The sequence below is a fragment of the Gallus gallus genome, chromosome 4, assembly GCF_016699485.2.
Source record: "Gallus gallus isolate bGalGal1 chromosome 4, bGalGal1.mat.broiler.GRCg7b, whole genome shotgun sequence".
NCBI lineage: Eukaryota > Metazoa > Chordata > Aves > Galliformes > Phasianidae > Gallus > Gallus gallus.
In genome coordinates, this window is record NC_052535.1 from 24,931,671 (window position 1) to 24,951,162 (window position 19,492).

Sequence of the window (19,492 nt, forward strand, 5' to 3'; positions counted from 1 at the left end):
TGCAAACAGGCATCCAACAACCTTACCGCATTCTTTTGAAGCAAAAGGGCTAAAAATGCACTGTAAAGAACCTACCCGTTTCTACCTCTCGGACAATATAAGCATCACCTATTCTCAAATCAGGAAGCCAACTACTCCACAGTTCCATGATTGAAGCAAATCTGGAGAAGTCTATTTCAGAAATGTGTGATGTTTAGTGGTGTTATATGTAAAGCTTATGGCTCTTTCTTTCAGGACAATTAAATGCAAAAACTCAACAGAAAGACTGTTTGAGAAAACACGACGGAGTCGAAGCAACGAATGGTCATACAGAAGTTTTTAATGTTTGATTAAGTCATCACAGTAATGGGGATTGTTACTGTAATGATATGCAGCTCTACCACACTATTATAAATAAAAACATTAAGTTCAATCAATATTAAATACAGCTCTAGGCAACATCACAGATTAACAAAGTATGCATTCTTCATCAACCAGTAACTGAATGGTTTAAAACAAACAAAAAAAATAATAATGCTGACACTTTCACCCTCCCATCCACCACGTTATTTTTTCTTCAAATCAGTACTTGAGTAAGGCGCTGGAAGCTTTACATTAGAAAAATGTTGAACAGCACAGGCACACATACTTCAGTATCAGAATTTCTAATGCATGTTTACGAGACATTTTACATGTCAGTGGAGAAAGCTTAGCAGGTAAGAACAGTAACCAGAGATGCACCACTTCTATGCAGCAATTGGGATCCGTACTAAAATTATAAAACACAGCAGGGGCATGAACTGCGTTGTATTCCAGACAGTACAGTCTGTAGGTAGGGTCAGGTGCAAATTAATACAGTACCTACACTGCAGTGTATGGGGATGAGGAAACCATTAGAAATGGCAGAGGCTTCAAACCCATTTAAAGCAATTTTTTTTTTTTTTAAGCTGTAGTGCATTTATATCCTTCCACTACAGAAAATAAACAAACAGCAGAGATCAGCCTCACAGACAATTTCCTGAGCTGTCTTCTCTGGATGGCCCAAATCCTACTCTTTGTAAGGTTTCTGCAAGCTCACACAACGTAACAGAACAGGTTTGGCGCCTGTAGCGCTGACTCACTTGGAAGAGCACAGGTAGTTGCTGCAACACAGCAACCGTAACACAGCTCCACTCTGTTTCAGTTCCAAAGCTGCCTTCTGCACAGGGGCTGATCGCAGCCAGCCCACCAACACATCAGGCTTTCCCCTGGCTCCAGTTGATGCAAGAGGTGAGACAGAGGTGATGGCAGTTTTATATTCTGAAAACAGACATAAATTCAGCAGAGCACTTGAAGCACTGGCATTGTTTTGGAGCTTGCCAATGCTACCAGAACGTTGTTTGGAGCACGTTACCATTCTTCAAGATAAAGTCATGCTGAGCGCTTGGCTGAATAAAGATGTTTGAGGTAACTGTGATGACAGCCTTAGAGATGCCCAAGATTTTAGCTGTTTCACCATTTAAGCTTTTGCAGTCTGATGGGCAAAATTGTCAATAACTAGATTTTATTTAACCACATGTTGTAAAACAAGGTTTTGTCAGCCATATTTGTTAGCTTTTTAACTGTGGACTTACAGCACGCTGCCTTTGTCTCCACACGTGTTGGCGGTGGTATGAAAAGGTGAAGAAAACTTAAATCTGGTGGCTGAAAGGGGAAAGACGTCAGGAATGTCAGCTCACCTCCTGGTGCACGTGGTGCTGCTCAGCTCTGAAGTCCTGCCAAGCTTTCAAGTACTGGATTCGACTCTGCCCTGCTGCTCATCTTCTGTGGCTATGTATCATTTACACCTCTACATCCTCAGAAAAAAAGTCTAAAGCAATCTAATAATTACAGTTGCTTCCTATTCGTTTTAAAACCCTGATTTTTGAAAATGATGTTTTTAGTACTACTGTTCCAGTTATCTGCTCAGAAAGGAAAAAGGAAGTCTTAAGGTAACGGCAGTGAAAGTTACATCTGAAAATCATCTTATATGCATGTTGGATCGTAAAGAAACAATTTTGTTTAAACCCTTCATCTAGTTGTAAACATTTGCTAATCCTCCACGACTCGCAGAGGATTACGAATTATTATATAAAATCACATTAAAAAGGTAATTAGTTATGTGAGACATTAACTGATTTGTATTTAATAGATTTTTTTTTAATTCATAAAAATATAAATAATGGTAAAACCTCAAGAAAAATAATATACATTAGTGCAAGTTATGAGTTACGTTTCTTCCTACCATGTCAGCAGTGGAACGTCTTTTGTTGAGAAGGAAAAATAAAAATGAGCGATCTCAAATTTTACAGGGGGGAAATATCTCCAGTGTTGTAGCATGCATTTTTCCAGATACACGTATATAGAATTGTTCCAGCTCTTAACTAGCAGAACAGCAGTACTCTGCGTTGTACTGCACAACATTGGTATATACCCTAGTGTTTCGACAATACAAAAATTGCATAAGATCAGGTCACATTATTGATATTTTCTGCAGCAAAACCAGTATTTTTTCTCTGCAACTCTAGCTTGTTTACTTTTTCTCTTATCACGCGGCAGATGGGCTGAAAGATGTTTCGCATGGCTCTTGCAAGGTATTACCTGCTCAGTCTGCTTTTGTCGCAGTAGATCTGTACTGCCCCGAGCACTTCATGATGTTCAACCTTATGCACTGAATGGCACAAGAAAAACCTCCCTTCTTGTGATCCAACCTCAGTAACTCACAGTACATCTCAATATGAGAAACAACTACTTCAAAAGGGCACACCAATTTAAAGAGGCTTTGTTACGGCTCAGGAGAGAGAGAAATAAAGCTCTTCTGGAATGTAGAAAGGTGACGTGTAATAATTATACATTTCATGAGTTAACACAACAGTTTTCAATGGTAAAAAGGGCAAGACCTTTCAGTCTCCATAAGATGGCTCAATTCAGAAGGATCCCTCCAGAAATAGGGACTAGTAACACAACTCTTCGATGCTGAAGTACCAGGCTGGGGCTGGAGAATTGTGCCACCTCGCACGGCTCTCCCACTGCACTATCATGGCAGACCGGACATCTCGGGACGCATCCAGTGCAGGACAGCAGCTCCCATGCTCCCAACAGCCTTCCTCCTCTCCACATATTCCCCCAGACCAACTCCTGATTTCCAGCAGCACTGTTACACAAAAACCCAGCTCTCATTTCTGATTTTTAGAAGTATCTCCCAGACTAAAGTGTTGTGCTATTCAACAAATGAACCTCCTCTTCAGTTTCCTCTCTCTCCTCAGCTATGGGTTTCAGTTGAACATTATTGAGGCGGGGTCTTGGTTTGCCGTCTGGGCCATATGACGGAGGATATCTTTTTTTGTTATAATGCCAAGGAGGCGCCTGAAAAGGATAAACAAAGATCAGTATTAACCCGAGCAGGGAAAGTAGTAAAACAGAACACATCGGTAGCCAAGTCCTTTTTGTTGACAGGGACAGAGCAAAAGTAAGCAGCCTGATTTTCTTATTTAAACAAAAGCATTTTATTAATCAAAATATTTAGTAACCACCAGTTTGTTAAAAGACAGCAATGCTGAGACACCATACTGGATGGTCTCTGACAGCTGTAGTCCATTTTAATTAAATATAAGTAATGCAAGTAGAGTCCGTGACAATTTTTATTTAACATTTTGTTTCCACAAAAATGAAATTTGGTTAGCTATGCCAACAAAAAAGTAAAAATAAAATAAAATAAAATAAAATAAAGAAGGACAAAGAAAAAAGAGGTATGAAAAAGAAGTGATATTGATCCCATTTCATAAGGGAAGTGTATTCCAGCCAAGCCATCAGAGGTGACATACTGCTTGATGGCCCCAAAATCCTATAGCGGCAAATCAGACTCCCCTCCCCTTCTTTCTAAAAATCACAAGGGTCTTTCCCATCTGACACACTGGCTCAGACTGAATATATTCATAGGAGCACACTGTATTGTATTGACCATGAAACTTTTGCAAAATAATGAATAGTTAACTAGGTTTTAGAGTTCACAGCTTCAGAAAATTAATTATGAATAATAAAATAAAGTTTTCATTTTTCAACTTTAGATACTGTGCTCTTATGACAGCAACTAAATTGCTTTTAAAAGGAAAACTCTGTGAAACATCAAAAAGGGTGAGACTGTCCAAAAGGATAATATCACAGGAGAAGCAAAGAGCAGAATGAATGAGCTGCTGCCCTTGTTATTTTGGTTAGTACATTTTGGTTTGGGTTTTTTTATTTATTAAAGGACGCATGAAATACTTGTGAAATATTAGCATAAAATGAGAACATAATTAGCACGTTTTGCACATAAGCAGCTAAACTTGGTGGCTAGGTTTAGCAGAGATGCAGCTATTGCAGAGCAACCAATGTCCAAATTAAGACAAAGTCTATCTTACAACTAAGGTTAGATCACAACATCGTACTTAAAACAGTACGTAGATTCTGAAGTCAACAGTAGGTGTATTAGCGTGCTGTTTAGTAGCTTAGGATCCCACTGGAGTGCACTAGTTGCTGTAGGTAACAGCAGCAGAATTACAGGACTTTGTATAAAATTAAAGGACTTTACGTGATTTTTTAAAAACGCTCTTATTTCCCAGTTGATGAAATGAGGACTACAGGGAAGACCTAATGCTGCAAAACATTAAGAACGTGCTTGGCTTTGCTCCTCAAAATATATGATGCTTAATTAGCAACTTAACAGCTATTTAAAGCTGTCAAAATCAGCATATGAAAAAATAAATTTATACTGTGGGGGAAAAGGTATTCCTGGCTGTGTGCTTTCCCACCAAGGGAAATCAAAAGGCCAACTAGGCGGATCTACGTGATCCAAAGAACAAAATATCAAATTCTGTTTTTACCTTCCTTTAATGTTGTGACTAACAGACCGTCCATAGTAACTGCTTCATTTCTATAAAAGGATTTTGCACATATTGTTTTCTGTTATAGTTTCTTTAATACAAATGTTTAATGCAGGATTATTTCTTTGTTCAGCCGATGTCATAAAAGTACTGAACAGTTCACAAGTTTCATGCTTCCTGACTTCTAATGTGTCTAATTATGAGATCTGATATATCTAATCACCAAGGGTTCGACGTGCTGCTTTAGTTGCTCGAGATGCTCTAATATGTTCTTCTTTGTGATGATCCCCAAGACAATCCTGAAACAGATCATGTTATGCTAATAACTGTGTGTGAAATCAAATAAAAAAAGATCTAGTCACAATGAAAAAGGTTTAGAGTAGTGCAAAACTAAAAAAGAAAATGGGTTGCAAGAAAGTTAATGAGATAGTTAAATGAAGAATGGTTTGAAACTCAGCTCAGCATCCTTTCCCAGACTTTTTTTTTGCCCCTCCAAATGCTTGATCTCCAACAACCCCACAGCAGTATGTTTCTCTATCACATACACACTGGGGAAGCATACTTGATCCCTTCTCCCCAGATCCTAATTTCTTGAGGTTTTAGAGGTACTGAAACTAAAATCTACTTCATCTCCTTTGTTTACTAGTTATTTCTTCTCACAAATACAAATCCCTATTCACATTATAACAAGCTACAGTATATGATCAAAGTAGTATCTGTAAAGTCACAGAAATTGAGGTCTGAAGCTTCACGACAGAGCAGGGTTACCCGGTCCCGAGGAATAGACAAATTCAAACCAATTTCTCATTTATCGTAATATAAAGAACAACACCTTAGCACGAACACTCTGGTAAAAGCTAGAAAGAATCAGGCTCAGTCTTTATATATCTCTGTATCTCTCATCAGCACCAATTTCTGCACAATTCCTACATGTAGCAGGATTTATGTATAAACATACCTATCTCTATATATCTATATTCAACGTGCATGAAATTTGCCAAAATTCAGACAAATTCTCTGGGTGGCGTATGGCCAATTGGACCTCAGGGGTTAACTATCCAACCTCGTAACGGGCAGCATTCTCATGAAAGATCACAAGTTTATAAACTGAAATGGGACAACAAACACGAGTATCAGGAGACAACAAATCAAAGTCTCCCAGATTTGCGGCTACTTTATAATAAAATAATTAAAATCTCACTCCACAGTTTGACACATCTTTACAAGATCAATTTCTCTTTAGAGTCGATTTTCACATCAATGTTAATGTTTGAGCACTCAACCACAACAGAAACTAAGAGAGAAACCCATCGTAATAAATATTTATCATTGAAGTTTTACCAATTCAAATTTCCCTGCATGAAATAGGAATCATTGTATGTCTGCACTGATTTTGAAGTGTCAGATCATGATGGCCTTTCCCTGGCAGAGAAAGCTTTTTTTTTTTTTTAAGAGCTGTTTATGCTTCTAAAAACATGTACTTGCCATTCCACACAAAGATGAATTTAATAAAAAGCAAATTAAAAAAAAAATCAGAAAGCAACAGAAACAAACAAACAAAAAAAATGGGAGCACATTTAAGATACATTTGTTTTAGAAAACATCTTAAGAAACAAATCTGGAAATTAGTGCACTAATTCAATATTTGCCACTTAGAGCAGCACTCCTTTTGCCCACAGCAAAAATAAATAAATAAATACCATCTATGTTTAAGGTTTCTTAGCTTTGTCCCATGGACATTGGTACTAAATAATGTGGATGAGCAGACAGTACTTCACTTCTCATGTGATTTAAAAAGATGCTAGAGCAAGATACTGTGGTAGAAGCTGCAATATCATGTGCCAAGCGCTTAACACAAGAGATACAGGAAAGCAGAATGCTGAAGTAGAACCATACTCGAAAGAAGATCTTGTAAAAAAAGAAGTAGGTCAGATAAGAGGCAATTATAACAAACATTTTTCTGTTTCCACACCTAGGGCTGATTTATTAAATGGTGACCACGTGACAACCCCCATAGTCATATTTACAAACATTCTATATCTTGAAGTTACCTTCTTGAAGTATTTTGAATTGTAGAAGTAAAGGCTTCAGACTGAAGTTTCAGAACTACTAGCAGTTACTTAGCTTTCAGTGTTCCAAAACTAATAGCTTGGTGGTAATTGCCATTACTAAACGCCAGAAGAGGAGATACTGAATGGATCTTTTTTCTCCTTTGCTTTTTATGAACCCAGTATTTGTAGATGGTCTACAGCTGATGTATTCCACTCTTTTTTATTTAATTTTTTTAAAAAGAAAACCTTTAAAAAGAACAAAACAAAAAGAACTCCAGAAACTTCCTGCCTCCTACTTGGAATACAGGGGAGGAGTAAGAATTTAAGAGATGTGCACCTTCTTGACACTGACATACTGCACCAAATGTATGGGTTCAAATACCATGAAAGCTCTGATCCCAGAAGTGAAAATTACTATACCTTACAAAAGAAACAGAATTGTGACCCCATTACTCACCCATTGTGTGTCACAAGGCACTGCCTCAAACCCAACTTCCGGAAAATATCCACCACTATTTCCATAGGGGTATGGTCTGTCACGGTGAAAGGGCTCATGTCAAGTATGCTTCTAAGTTTCAAGGGCCGAGGGCTTTCTGCTGGAAGTGATGGGGTATGCTGGGCAAAACAGACCCTGGAACTGCCAACAATCCCTTCCTGCTTCTTCCTGGCACTTTCTTTAAGGGGAGAGAGGGGGAAGGAAAAAAAAAAAAACGAGCAAGAAAATTTACATTTTTGGAGTAAGATCGTTTAGTGCAAAGTTCAATCAACACTACCAGGCTCTGATGCTGATATGCTGACATTGTGTTTCTATAGTCATTGCTTTATTCCTGAGACGTGCTTGTGCAGAAATCACAAAAGCCATCTATCATACAGCTTTAGCCTTCAGCAACTGCCTTTCTAAATCCAACAACAAAAATAAAATGTATTTACTATGGAGAGGTGGAAATACTGAAAAGCATGCAGCAGCTAAGGCAGTTGTCAAAAAGAAAGCTGATCTGATAGCTCTTCTATAAGAATGACAAATACTGGTTTCAAACCATCACTGATTACAAGCTCCTCATTTCCGATCTCCTTGACATTACTGTCTTACTTATACAAATATATTTAGCTTTTTGTGAACTTGATCTGTATCCTCCTCCTTTTCAAGTCTTCAGTACTTTGGCTACATGAGCAACTGTCCTTGTACCCTGAGCTATCTCACTGAATGACTCCAAGACAAAGCAATATGCACCATGCACTCTCTGCAACTGAAATAAGTTTTAACCGTCGAAATGTTTTACTAGAACAGTATTTTGCATTTTTCCTCCATCTAGTCTTAAAATCATATGATATCTATAATACTTTACAAGTTCAGGACATTTGTATACATCCTGCATAGCATAGGAACACGGGATACACATTGTAAGACCACAGGCAAAAGCTGTATTTAAGTACTTGGTGTTGTGTTCCTAAGAACTTTTTTTTTCCAACTTTCTGAAAGAAAACATTGCTTTCTCAAGTGTCTTCCCTAAAGAGGTACTTGTCAATATACAGCCTTACAAATTATGAAAAAATATGAGTATTTTAAGATACAATTTCCATCACTGATTTTATGTACAAGTATTTCTTAAATAATAATTCTATTTCCCCTCGCTGGCAATAGTAATTTCAAAATCCACACTTCTTTTGCCAACGCACAAAGCACCACCCCAGTTATCAGGCCATTTCTAACAGTCATCCAGAGAGTGGTCCCAAACAGGGCATGTGTGCCCAGTGCCAAATTTCACAGCACTCAAACTAAAAAAAGAAACTTAAAATATTTCACTCATCTCTCCACAGTACAATCTTAGTTGTTGGAAAAAAAAAAAAAAAAAAAACCAGCAGCAACAACAACAAAACAACAGCAAATAAAATACTCCTGAAGAGAAGCTTGATACTCATTTACAATTTACAATGACTTTGACAGTAACTCTGACTGAATCCTGCTCTTTAAAATGGGAATTACTCAATTTTGAAGATGGTTAATGAATGTGCCCTTGAGGAAGAGAACTGTCAGCAAACACTATAAAACAAACAAAAATACTGCACTAGATGCCAGTCTGGCCTACTTCAGTTTGACAAATCTTGTTTTTATGACAGGCACGAAGATGTTGACATTTTATTTTAGGATCTGCTACTGAAGATAAACAATATCCTTCAGTAAAGCAATAGACAGTCAACACAAGGTATTTGGACTTTAAACCTGAAATAAGTAGAAACACAGAGAGTAAGTTCTCTTTTAAGCTTTACAATAATTTCTATTAGAATATACAGTTAGAAAATATTGGGAGATAATTACCTATTGCAATAGTTAAATCTCTTCTTAAAGCAAAGCCCACTAGCCTCTGTGATTCTTTTGACATAATAACAGGAAATCCATTATAGCTGGTTTCGTTGATCAAGTTTTCTATGTCTTCTACTGTCATATTATCCTGTGTTAAAACAGCTAAAGGTGGGTCGCTTCTTCGAGGTCTCATAACATCAGCAGCCAGTGTCGTGTGAGTAAATTCCTCCTTTGCATCCAAGAAGGGATATCCATTCAGTCGGATGTGTGCCTCATAGATGCCTTCCCTACCAAAGGCATCTCCTACCCACTTACTGGTCATGACTGCAGCCATTAAGGGCACAATATACTCCAGCCCTCCTGTTAGCTCAAAGACAATAACTACCAGGGACACAGTCATTCTTGTCACACCACCTGCAAGAAAAATGGCAGCCAGTAACGCTTCAGTGTCAAATAATACTGACTTTATATTTCCTGCCTTCCTGCTGAGAACTGCAAACATAACTTTGCCACTTATGTCATCTGACAAACATTGTTCTGTATTACAAAAACAAAAGCACACAAGAAAAATGAACACAAACTTTAGAAGTAAAAGAGCTTTAGGGAAAATTCCTGAAGGTCAGAAAGTAAAAGGATTTGAAAAATATGAGCTTCTCTTTCAAGTAACTTAAGAACAAAACCGTATACTTTTCCAAGCCATTCCTAAGTTAAAAATACTGCGAAATTAAGAAATCCAAACTCAGTAAGATAGTAATTTGAAAAAAGAATGACACTAATGCAGGAAATGGACAGATAATTCAACAGCTATACTGTTCAGCATATTATGAATATAATGCTGTTGTTGAATTATAAAAACTAAAGAGAATTGTAAGCTGGTGAAAACCTTCTTGAACAATGAGAGGAGAGGAGGTACGTTTCTCCTTTGTCAGTATGCAAAATGTCTGTACCACAAACATTTCTGATACCACACCTTCTTTCAAAGAAATCATATTCTTCTTTCAATACATTCAAAATGATTTTGGGTGAACCATTAAAAAAAAAAAATCCCCCCCAAAACAACAGAACAACCTCTCCAAGAACCTGACCCATTCCACTACTGCATATGATAGTGCTTAAGCTAGGACAAGACCTTCACGAAATCTCTCCTAGTTTAGGTGCCCAGTGTAATCCTCTTCCAGTGAAGCAGATTTTCAACAGTTTGTAAATCAGGCCTCATGTAAGTCCTGTAACTGGACTCCCCGGATCACTGTGCGCTTCTTAAGTTTGTTTGGATTAACAAACTTCAAGAACAAATGTTCTTGCTATTCATGTAGAAGTGGCAGCAGGTCATGTTACTTTCTCATAGCAATTTCAACATTTTCAACTCTATTTTATACATTTCAATGCATATGACACCTTTACTATGTAATTACACCTACTGATGCCAAAAAGAAAAAGCAAACTCTCCTATTTCTCTCCATCATACAGTCAATTTCATATTACTCCTCGGATCACAAGGATCTAATAGCTTACATGAAGAAATGTGAGTGTATTCATCTAAAGAAAGAGAAGTCTACATTACAGGTGTTCCAACGCAGCACATTTATACATATCCCCACTTCTCACTGTTACTTTGGTAACATGAAACAAAATAAAGATCAGATATTTGCATTGTTACAGTTTAGTTACCTAAGCACGCAGCAGCACCAACCATGGCATAAAGACCAGGCGTAATACAGTCAGCTCCAACTTCACACCACTCCTTGAAAATGAACCAGTCGTGATGATAGTAAGCCAGCTGCTCCACTGCAATCCCTACAATCCTTCCTGCTATTGCTCCAATTGCCATACTAGGTATGAACAACCCAGATGGAACCTACAACAGAAATGGAATAACTGCTACCATGCTGATGGGAACGTATTTGTTGTGTATTTGAAAAAGAAATGCAAATACTCAAACTGTCACATTAAAAACATTGCAAGGTTAGTAAAACTTAATACAAATCCCTATGACAAAAAAGCAGATGAACACTTTACTGTTAAAAAACAACAAACACACGTCTATTGTAATTTTAGTTATTTGATCTGTTTTCCTGTTATTAACTTAACCTGAATAGGCTACGCAGCCTTGCAATAAGATTTAATTAAAGGATTCTGGTATGAAAAGTCTTGTTTATCCCCATAGCTGCAATAGGAGTGAGGGTTCAACAGAGACACTGCTGATGTGCCTCTTCTCCTCCTTTCCAAAAAAAAACCAGAAAACAAACAAACAAACAGAAAAACTCCAAAACCATACTGCATCTAAACATTTCATCAAACTGGAAATGCCTGTTGCTTCCCCTCATAGCAGTTGTTACTATCAGAAATATATTCCACCGTGACCAAGGTACGAATCTCAACTACGGTTTTTCAGTTTTTACTTTTTGTCCAAACACACCTTTGTCAAAATAATTTCATTAAAAACCATACCATTGATGTCACAGGAAATGCCATTTTATTTTTTTTCTACTGTACAGCTGTGAAATGTATGCATTATGCAGCTTGTAACTTGATTTTGCCATGGAACCCAGTAGCTGATGCAGAACTGTATTTCAGATGCTATTTACATTATTATTATTATTATACTGACAACATTCATAGTTGCAAAGAATTCCTAACAGGTAAACCAAGGACGAACCAATATTCCACAATTTGTTTCAAAGCCATCTGCATCAGTTGTGTTGAAAAGGTTTAATAATCCTTCATTCCCATTCTGAATTACCTTGTATTTCAGTGTTGATAGCAGTAACTGTTCAATGCCACGTTCTGCTAAAAGTAAAATTGTGCACTGACATCACTATAGCTATTTCCTACAATTAATTGTGTGTCTAAAACCCTTTTTAATTGTTAAGTACTTTTTTTCTCTCTTTCTTTCTTTCTTTCTTCCTTCCTTCCTTTCTTTTTTGCTGAGTGAAAAATCAGTCTTGGGGAACACTACAGTAACACCCTGACAAATTTATATTATAGATGTAGAAGTAGTAAGATGTATCTTTGAAACTGCTGAGTTTCTGGTCTGCTACGGTGAGTATGCCACAGTAATTCAGTCTCCAAATGGAGACTACATGCAAACTGTTTCTGGTCCTTTGTTAACATGAGTTGTTCATGCATCTAGCTCCTTCTCTTCATCACGTGGATAATAGTTAAAGGTCTAACAGTGACTACAATTTTACAGGTGAGTATTTTAGCATAATCCTCTGACTCACATGTCACAAAGCAGAGAGGAACCTCACCACAGAAAGAGCAGTGAGAAAAATTTACCTTGTCTCAACTTCCTTTTCCAGTGCATAACAGCCTAACTCAAGTTACACTTTAGAGAAAACTATTTATAATGTAGCGTATGCATCATCTTTAAGACAAACAAGGAATCAGGACATACATGCAAACTTCTTTAGCAATGCAGCTGCACACCAGTCAGGTTTGAGGCAAAGCTGTTATCTCATCTCCAAATGTTCATCCTTGGCATTTATAAACAGTAACAAGTTTACTGAAAATAAAATCCTGCATACATACCACCTATTTACTTTTGAAGCATAGTTGTGTTAGGGCCTGAAAAAAAAATGCTGCCTTATCAGTCTCCTGGCAATCTATGTTCAGGGCAGTAAAAGCAGTTGGAATCACTGTATCCCACAGGCAGCTGAGTTGCTTTGCCAATAATATTTCCAACAAATTGCAAATGCTGAAGTTATGAGAGAAGGAACCAAAAACAGATCAAGAAGCTCTACCTTTGTGTAACTTTGTGAATTCTAATGCACTGTGTGTACTCCTGGGCTGACAACTTCATGAGAAAACCAGATGCACATGGACAGATGAATGGCAAGACATAGTACAGGTGTTACAATGCTTAAACAGTAACAGGTATTCTCATGCTTAGAAGGGCAGAGTCCACGATGTAAGTGAAATACTATACAACAGACTTCGAGAGTGATAACTGAAATTCTGTCTTATGGAAGGCTAACATCTAAAATACACCTAACAGATTTATCTTACCCATCAAGCAGTAATCAACAGTAATTTTTTTTCTTAAGAGATCTAAAACCACATATGGAGAAAGAAATCTATAAACAAAGCTGCTAGCTTTGAGAGATGGAAAAATAAAAAGGCAGTAACAAAGAAAAATCATCACAGCAGATGATGCAGACACTTACCTTAATACCAAAGGTGAAGACTGTCATGATTATTTTAAATATGAGTGCTAAACACAATTGCCATATAGCTGAATAGACTCCAGTGCCTGCTGGACGGTCAGGAATATCATCTACTATTTTGCTTGCATTCATATCATTTCTGTAGTCACAGAGGGAGGAGGACTCTAACGGCCCACAGTCTGTGAAGAGCTCTTTAATAAGCTCACTAGTGTTTAGCCTCGTATATGGATTAGGAAATGCGATGACAGCTGTTATTGCTGCAACAATGATGACCTCCAGGACAGGGTACTTCCCAAACTTTGTAGATTTGCGTCGACGACACCATGCAATGTTTGCTCGGATGAAAAATGCTCCCCAGAGCCCACCAAATACTCCCAAAAGAATAAAAGGTAGCAGTTCAAAAAGGTACCAAGGAGTGTGATATTCCACATAAAAAAGAACTAGGCGGCTATTACCAAAAGGATTGATGGACCTTAAAACAAATGCAGCTACTAAAGCAGCAAAAAATGATCTCCATAAAGTTTTCAGTGGGAAATAGTAACTGACCTGCAAAAAGAAATACATGAGAATTATTAGTAAGTCAATGAAAAAAAAAATACTGTAAAGACTTAAAAAAATAAAACTAGTAAGAAACATTCCTTGGTGAAAAGAGCTTGATGGCCCTTGTGGTCAGTTTTAATTTGACTTGACTTACTAATAATTAAAGTATTCAACTGTGTTTAGTGTCTGAAACATTAAAGAAAATGATGCTTAAAAATTTATTTCAGAGAACTGTCATATAGGTTTTTAATGTCTCCTACGAAATGAGAAAAGCAGCCCAACAATTTTTCTTTATAGACTATCTCACTTTCTAGAGTGGAAAAACTGGTGCATCTCTCTACGTCAACTGCCATTATTAACTGACTCAGCTGAACTCCAGCAAAGCTGACATTCATCTAAAGAAAGTAAATAAGTAAATAAATAAAACCTTTTAAAGTTTGCCAGTAACAGAACTCAATTTCAAAATGCAAAATTAAATTCTCTTTCAGGTAGGACTCCGCATCTTAAAGGAGTCTGAGATTTTTGATACTGAAAGAGATTTTTAAGTATCCTTCCTTTAGAGCTGTCTCTTGACATACCTCCTCCAGACTGAAAAGGACTCCACCAATTGGGGCACCAAAGGCTACAGACACTCCCGCTGCTGAAGCAGCTGACAATACCTGGAAAAGAACCATGGTGAAGGGTTTTTTTTGCACTCTGTGGTGCGTTGTAAAACGAAGAACAGAATCTCAGTACAGTTATCAACTCCTTCCCAGGAGAACTTTGTTCGTGAGGTCAAAGACACTCTGCTGCCCTCACAATTGGAGATTACTGCCAAAATAGAGTCAAGAAGAGAGAACGTAAGGAAAAATCAAATGGTTTCTTATGAGGTGGGAGAAAGGCAGAAATGCTCCAATGTGGAAACTATTTGCTTTGGAGAACACCAGGGATAATATGTTGTTTTTAAGACAATAAAGAACTATAAATAATCCAAATCTAAACACAAGCTAAGAGAACAAATATAATCTTTTAACAAATCAGTGTTGTGGCATTTTTTACTAAGCACATGGATAATCAATACATTCTAAAACTAATTTTACAAGAACTTACCTCTCGTTTTTTAGCTTCATTTGTGCTGTACTTTGGAAAGAGGTAGGAAAAAATATTCCCACAGCAGCAGGCAACATGTACCAAGGGACCTTCTTTTCCTAAACTCAAACCCGATGCTACAGCCAAGACTAAAGTGATGGTTTTTATCATCAAAGTCCACTTCCCCAGGTAACCTCTGATGATGAAGCCACTCAAAATAGTTTTTATCTGGAAGAAAACAAAATTGGTATTGTATTCTACATTCTTTGGTAAATAATTTCTTTTTAGTAATTTCAGACGAGTAACTCCAAAAACAGCCTTTTCAAATGGATAACTGTCACATGTTAAAATATGTATTTGTCAGATAGCCACACTGGTTGCCAGAAGATTTCCATTCACGAATAACTGGAAAACAGAGGGTGATAGCATACATCAGCATCATCACATTTAGTAAAAAATATATCTGCAGCAGCTTCTAAAACTGCATTCATTAGTTTATTATGTAAATTATAAGTAAAAGCCAGAAAACTTCTGAAGGAAAAACACATCTGCTTACACTATACCTCAAAGTCTTCTACTGTTGACTTACAACCTTTGTACCAATTTATCCCCTTTCAATTTTTTCCCCCTATTTCCTGCTTTTTCCTTGCTAAAAAAAAAGAAAAATAACAACATTGGCTTAAAAATGGAAAAATCAGCCTTTTTCACTAAATGTATATCTCACTTTCCAAGGACATTACTTTGCCTAGAAGTGTTATGTCATTAGTCTGCAAAATACGTGCATATGACCTGGACAGGCTTGACAGGTGGGCCCAGGCCAACCTCATGAAGTTCAACAAGGCCAAGCGTGAAGTCCTGCACCTGAGTCAGGGCAATCCCAAGCACAGACGTAGGTCGGGCAAAGAATGGCTTGAGAGCTGCCCTGAGGAGAAGGGTTTGGGAGTGCTGATTGATGCACTTGCAGACCAGAAGGCCAACTGTATCCTGGGTTGAATCAAGAGAAGTGTAACCAGCAAGTCCGAGGGTGGTGGTTCTGCCCCTCTACTCTGCTCTCGTGAGACCCCACCTCGAGTATTCTGTCCAGTTGTGGTGCCTCCAACACAGGAAGGACATGGAGTTGTTGGAGCAGCTCCAGAGGAGGGCCACAAAGATGATCAGAGGGCTGAAGCACCTCTCCTAGGAGGACAGGCTGAGAGACCTGGGGCTCTTCAGCCTGGAGAAGTGAAGGCTTTGAGGAGATCTTATAGCAGCCTCCCAGTACCTGAAGGGGGCCTACAGGAAAGCTGGGGAGGGACTTTTTATAAAGGCGTGTTTTATAAAGGCTTTAAGCTGAAAGAGGGCAGATTTAGACTAGATATTAGGAAGAAATTCTTTACTGTGAGGGTGGTGAGACACTGGAACAGGTTGCCCAAGGAGTTTGTGGATGCTCCCTCCCTGGATGCATTCAAGGCCAGGCTGGATGGGGCCTTGAGCAAGCTGGTCTAGTGGGAGGTGACCCTGCCTACAGCAGGTGGGGTGGAACTAAACGATCTCAAAGGTCCCTTCCAACCCAAATCATTCTATGATTCTATACAGAAAATAACACAGTTACCAAAACAAAGAACAGTAGGTGTATAAACGGGATCTACACAAAACAGTGGCCTTCTGTTTCTCAAAACTGAAGGTTAGCTAAATTTGGAGACCAATTTAGCATGAAATCTTATGTAGAATAATGGCACAGAACTACTCCAGGCTCATATAGAGGCAAGATCTATCCTTCAATTTCCACAGTACAAACACATGAAGAAATATTTACAGACTGATGGGAAAAGTGTGACAGTTCAAAATTTTCTTCTGTCCCCCCACCTCACACCACATTCTTCTTATAGCTGCAGAGAACAAATGTAGAAAGAATGAGTTTCCAGGGTTATTAAATGAGTTTCCTTGTTAGCTGATGGCCTCATTGTGCATGCTATTTTAGAAGACTAAAGTGAATGCAATAGAACATCAGTTGCTGTCTCTTAGGATCTGTATTCTAGTAATGAACCACCATTCTCTTATTACGTGAGGGTACGGATTAGAGAGGTGGAGGAAAACCTATGAACTTAATACCTGAAGTTTCAGAGCTCCTTTTTCAACAACAGTTAGCAAGATTACTTCATTTAAATTTTTATACTGGAAGTATTTCACAGGGGCCACCCTCTTGCCTCCTCATCTGGTCCTGTAGGGCAGCAGGAATTTCCACATTTATATGAAACATCTATAATGTAATTACTAATTAGAGCTCACCTCAGGTATCCCCGAGCCACAGGCATATGGAGCAAACACCTTCACCAGACAAACTGCTAAGAAGGCAAAGCTCAAAGCCCAGAAAATGTACATTATGTAGTTCATTATGTATGAACCCGGACCCTAAAGACAAAAAGAAAAACCCAAATACATAAGAATACAAATTTGGAGTAGGAACAAAGTCACCACTTAAAAACAACAGAGAAGTACTTTTCTTGTAAGCACATTTGTATGTACACATTTCAAGGGATAGTAATTATTACCAAGCCACCAGAATGTTAGTTCTGTCTGGAAAGCACAGTCCTTTTGTCTGGAAAGCACAGCAATGACTAGATTATATGAGTTAAAAAGTGTTCTAACACTTCATATTATTAAACAAACATTTTAATAGCTATTAGATGCTAAGATTTACTGAATACCAAGAAAGTCTTCTATATTAAGAAATGGTTTAGAGAGAAAAATAAAAGCAATATTCATTGTTATCTAAGGACAAGACGCTGAATTTCTTTTAGGTTTTTGCTTTGTATGATCATGAATAAAAATTCTCATGTTATTAACAGCTCTATACTCTCCTTATAACTTCCTTACATCTGCAACACTCCAAGTCCTCTTGCAGTGTATAAAATACACATTTATAAGAGTATAACTAATTAATCAATTAAAATGCTGAAAACTGAGCAGATAGTAGAACCCAATCCCCAATTTATTACCCTAGCTATTATTTTCTGCATTCAGTAGAGCTGTTGAGCAATGTTTCCGCAGAACAAGTATATACTTACTTCTGCTTGCCCAATTATTAGCTCTGCCCAAGTTTTCCACTGTGGACATTTATCTCTCTCTTCAAACGTGGTCTCATTTGAACCCCAGCAACACTGTTCATGGTTAAACCACAAAGCACTAAGGCAAATGCCTTCCTTTAAGTCAGTCATCCAGTCAGCAGCAATGTCAATTAATCCTGCCAGCGCCCCTGTTGTAGAAACAGTTGCCATTAATTTATGTCAACTGAAATTACAAAAAACCTGAAGAAAGAAACGTTTAAAAAGTCTCTGATTGCCAGGACCATATTATATTAGCAATACAGTAAGATTAGTGTTCCCTAAAGAAACTAGTATCTTGCGTATTTCTCAGGATAATCACAGAATTGCACAGTCACAGGATGGCTCAAGTGGGCAGGGCCCTGTTTGTCTATCTGCTCCAACTCCACCTCCAGCAGGGCCACCCAGAGCAGGCTGGCCAGGCCCACACCCAGGCAACTTTTGGAGATCCCAGGGAGAAGATTCCACAGCCTCTACAGGGCAACCTGTTATCACTGCTCCATGACCCGTACAGTAAAATAGTGCTTTCCCATGTTCCGACAGATTCTCTTCTGTTTCAGTTTGTACCTATCACCACTCATCGTGTCATCGAGCACAACTGAAACGGGTCAGGGTCCACCTTTTTTGCGCCCTCCCTTCAAGTATTTACAGACATGAGGTCCCCCATGAACCTCTTCTCCAGGCTGAACAGGCCAGCTCTCTCAGCTATCTTCCCAGGAGAGATGTTCCAGTTCCTTCCCCATCTCTATGGCCTTCTGCTGGACTCCTTCCAGCATGCCTAGGCGTCTTACTTCAGGGGGTCCAGAAAAAAATAAGGTCTTTTCCCCTCCCTTTTCCTTTTCTCTCTTCTTTTACCCAAGCTATACTTCTCCAGCAGTCCACTAAAACAAATGAGTTAAGAGTCAAAAGAGAACTCTCATAGTTTTCTGACAAAAACTATAATGCACCTTCTGACAAACAACCTGATGAGGCTTCAAAGAACTCCCTAGCTATTAGAACACAGTTTGTACAGAACAGGATATTTTGAACAAATAATTCTTAGCATGCCAACAATAGCATTAGAACATCATAATACAAATGTCTCAGGGTGAACATGTAAAATTCCTACTGCAGGTAACAAGCAATATAAAAAAAGTAGTTCTGTAACTCAAAGCTTAAGAGGGATTCTGTGCAGCAACTATATGCTGAAAACCTACTGCTGAAGAGCCCTCAAAGAAGGTATTAGGTAGGCAATTGCTTCTAAGGGTTAAGAAATATTTAAATAACCTTATTTAAGGGGAAAAAAAAAAAACAAACAAAAACCCACTTTTATGTGGCAACAGTATATTGAAAAACCACATCTAAAATCATCACTTTTTGTGAACCTGTACAACTGTTAATTAGTTATAGTTTCCTATTTTAAGGTATTAATCACTACCAGAAATAG

General features: G+C 38.0%; 1 protein-coding gene across 11 annotated transcripts in view; it reads right to left on the reverse strand.

Moving 5' to 3' along the window:
• Positions 1–299: 299 nt before the first annotated feature.
• The window catches only part of CLCN3 (chloride voltage-gated channel 3), a 60,530-nt gene continuing 41,337 nt past the window's right edge, over positions 300–19,492 (reverse strand). For 9 of the 11 annotated variants that reach the window (XM_015285384.4, XM_420400.8, XM_046940723.1 and 6 more), the window contains 10 exons: positions 18,031–18,218; positions 17,252–17,374; positions 15,005–15,211; positions 14,494–14,574; positions 13,376–13,921; positions 10,881–11,067; positions 9,228–9,626; positions 7,368–7,584; positions 5,083–5,158; positions 300–3,363 (listed from right to left, as the gene is read on the reverse strand). In XM_015285384.4, coding sequence (XP_015140870.1) covers positions 3,205–3,363; positions 5,083–5,158; positions 7,368–7,584; positions 9,228–9,626; positions 10,881–11,067; positions 13,376–13,921; positions 14,494–14,574; positions 15,005–15,211; positions 17,252–17,374; positions 18,031–18,218 — 2,183 coding nt within the window. In that variant the 3' untranslated portion in view covers positions 300–3,204. The remainder of the gene's footprint in view (positions 3,364–5,082; positions 5,159–7,367; positions 7,585–9,227; positions 9,627–10,880; positions 11,068–13,375; positions 13,922–14,493; positions 14,575–15,004; positions 15,212–17,251; positions 17,375–18,030; positions 18,219–19,492) is intronic. The other 2 variants (XM_004940931.5, XM_004940930.5) reach the window with 1 other exon arrangement.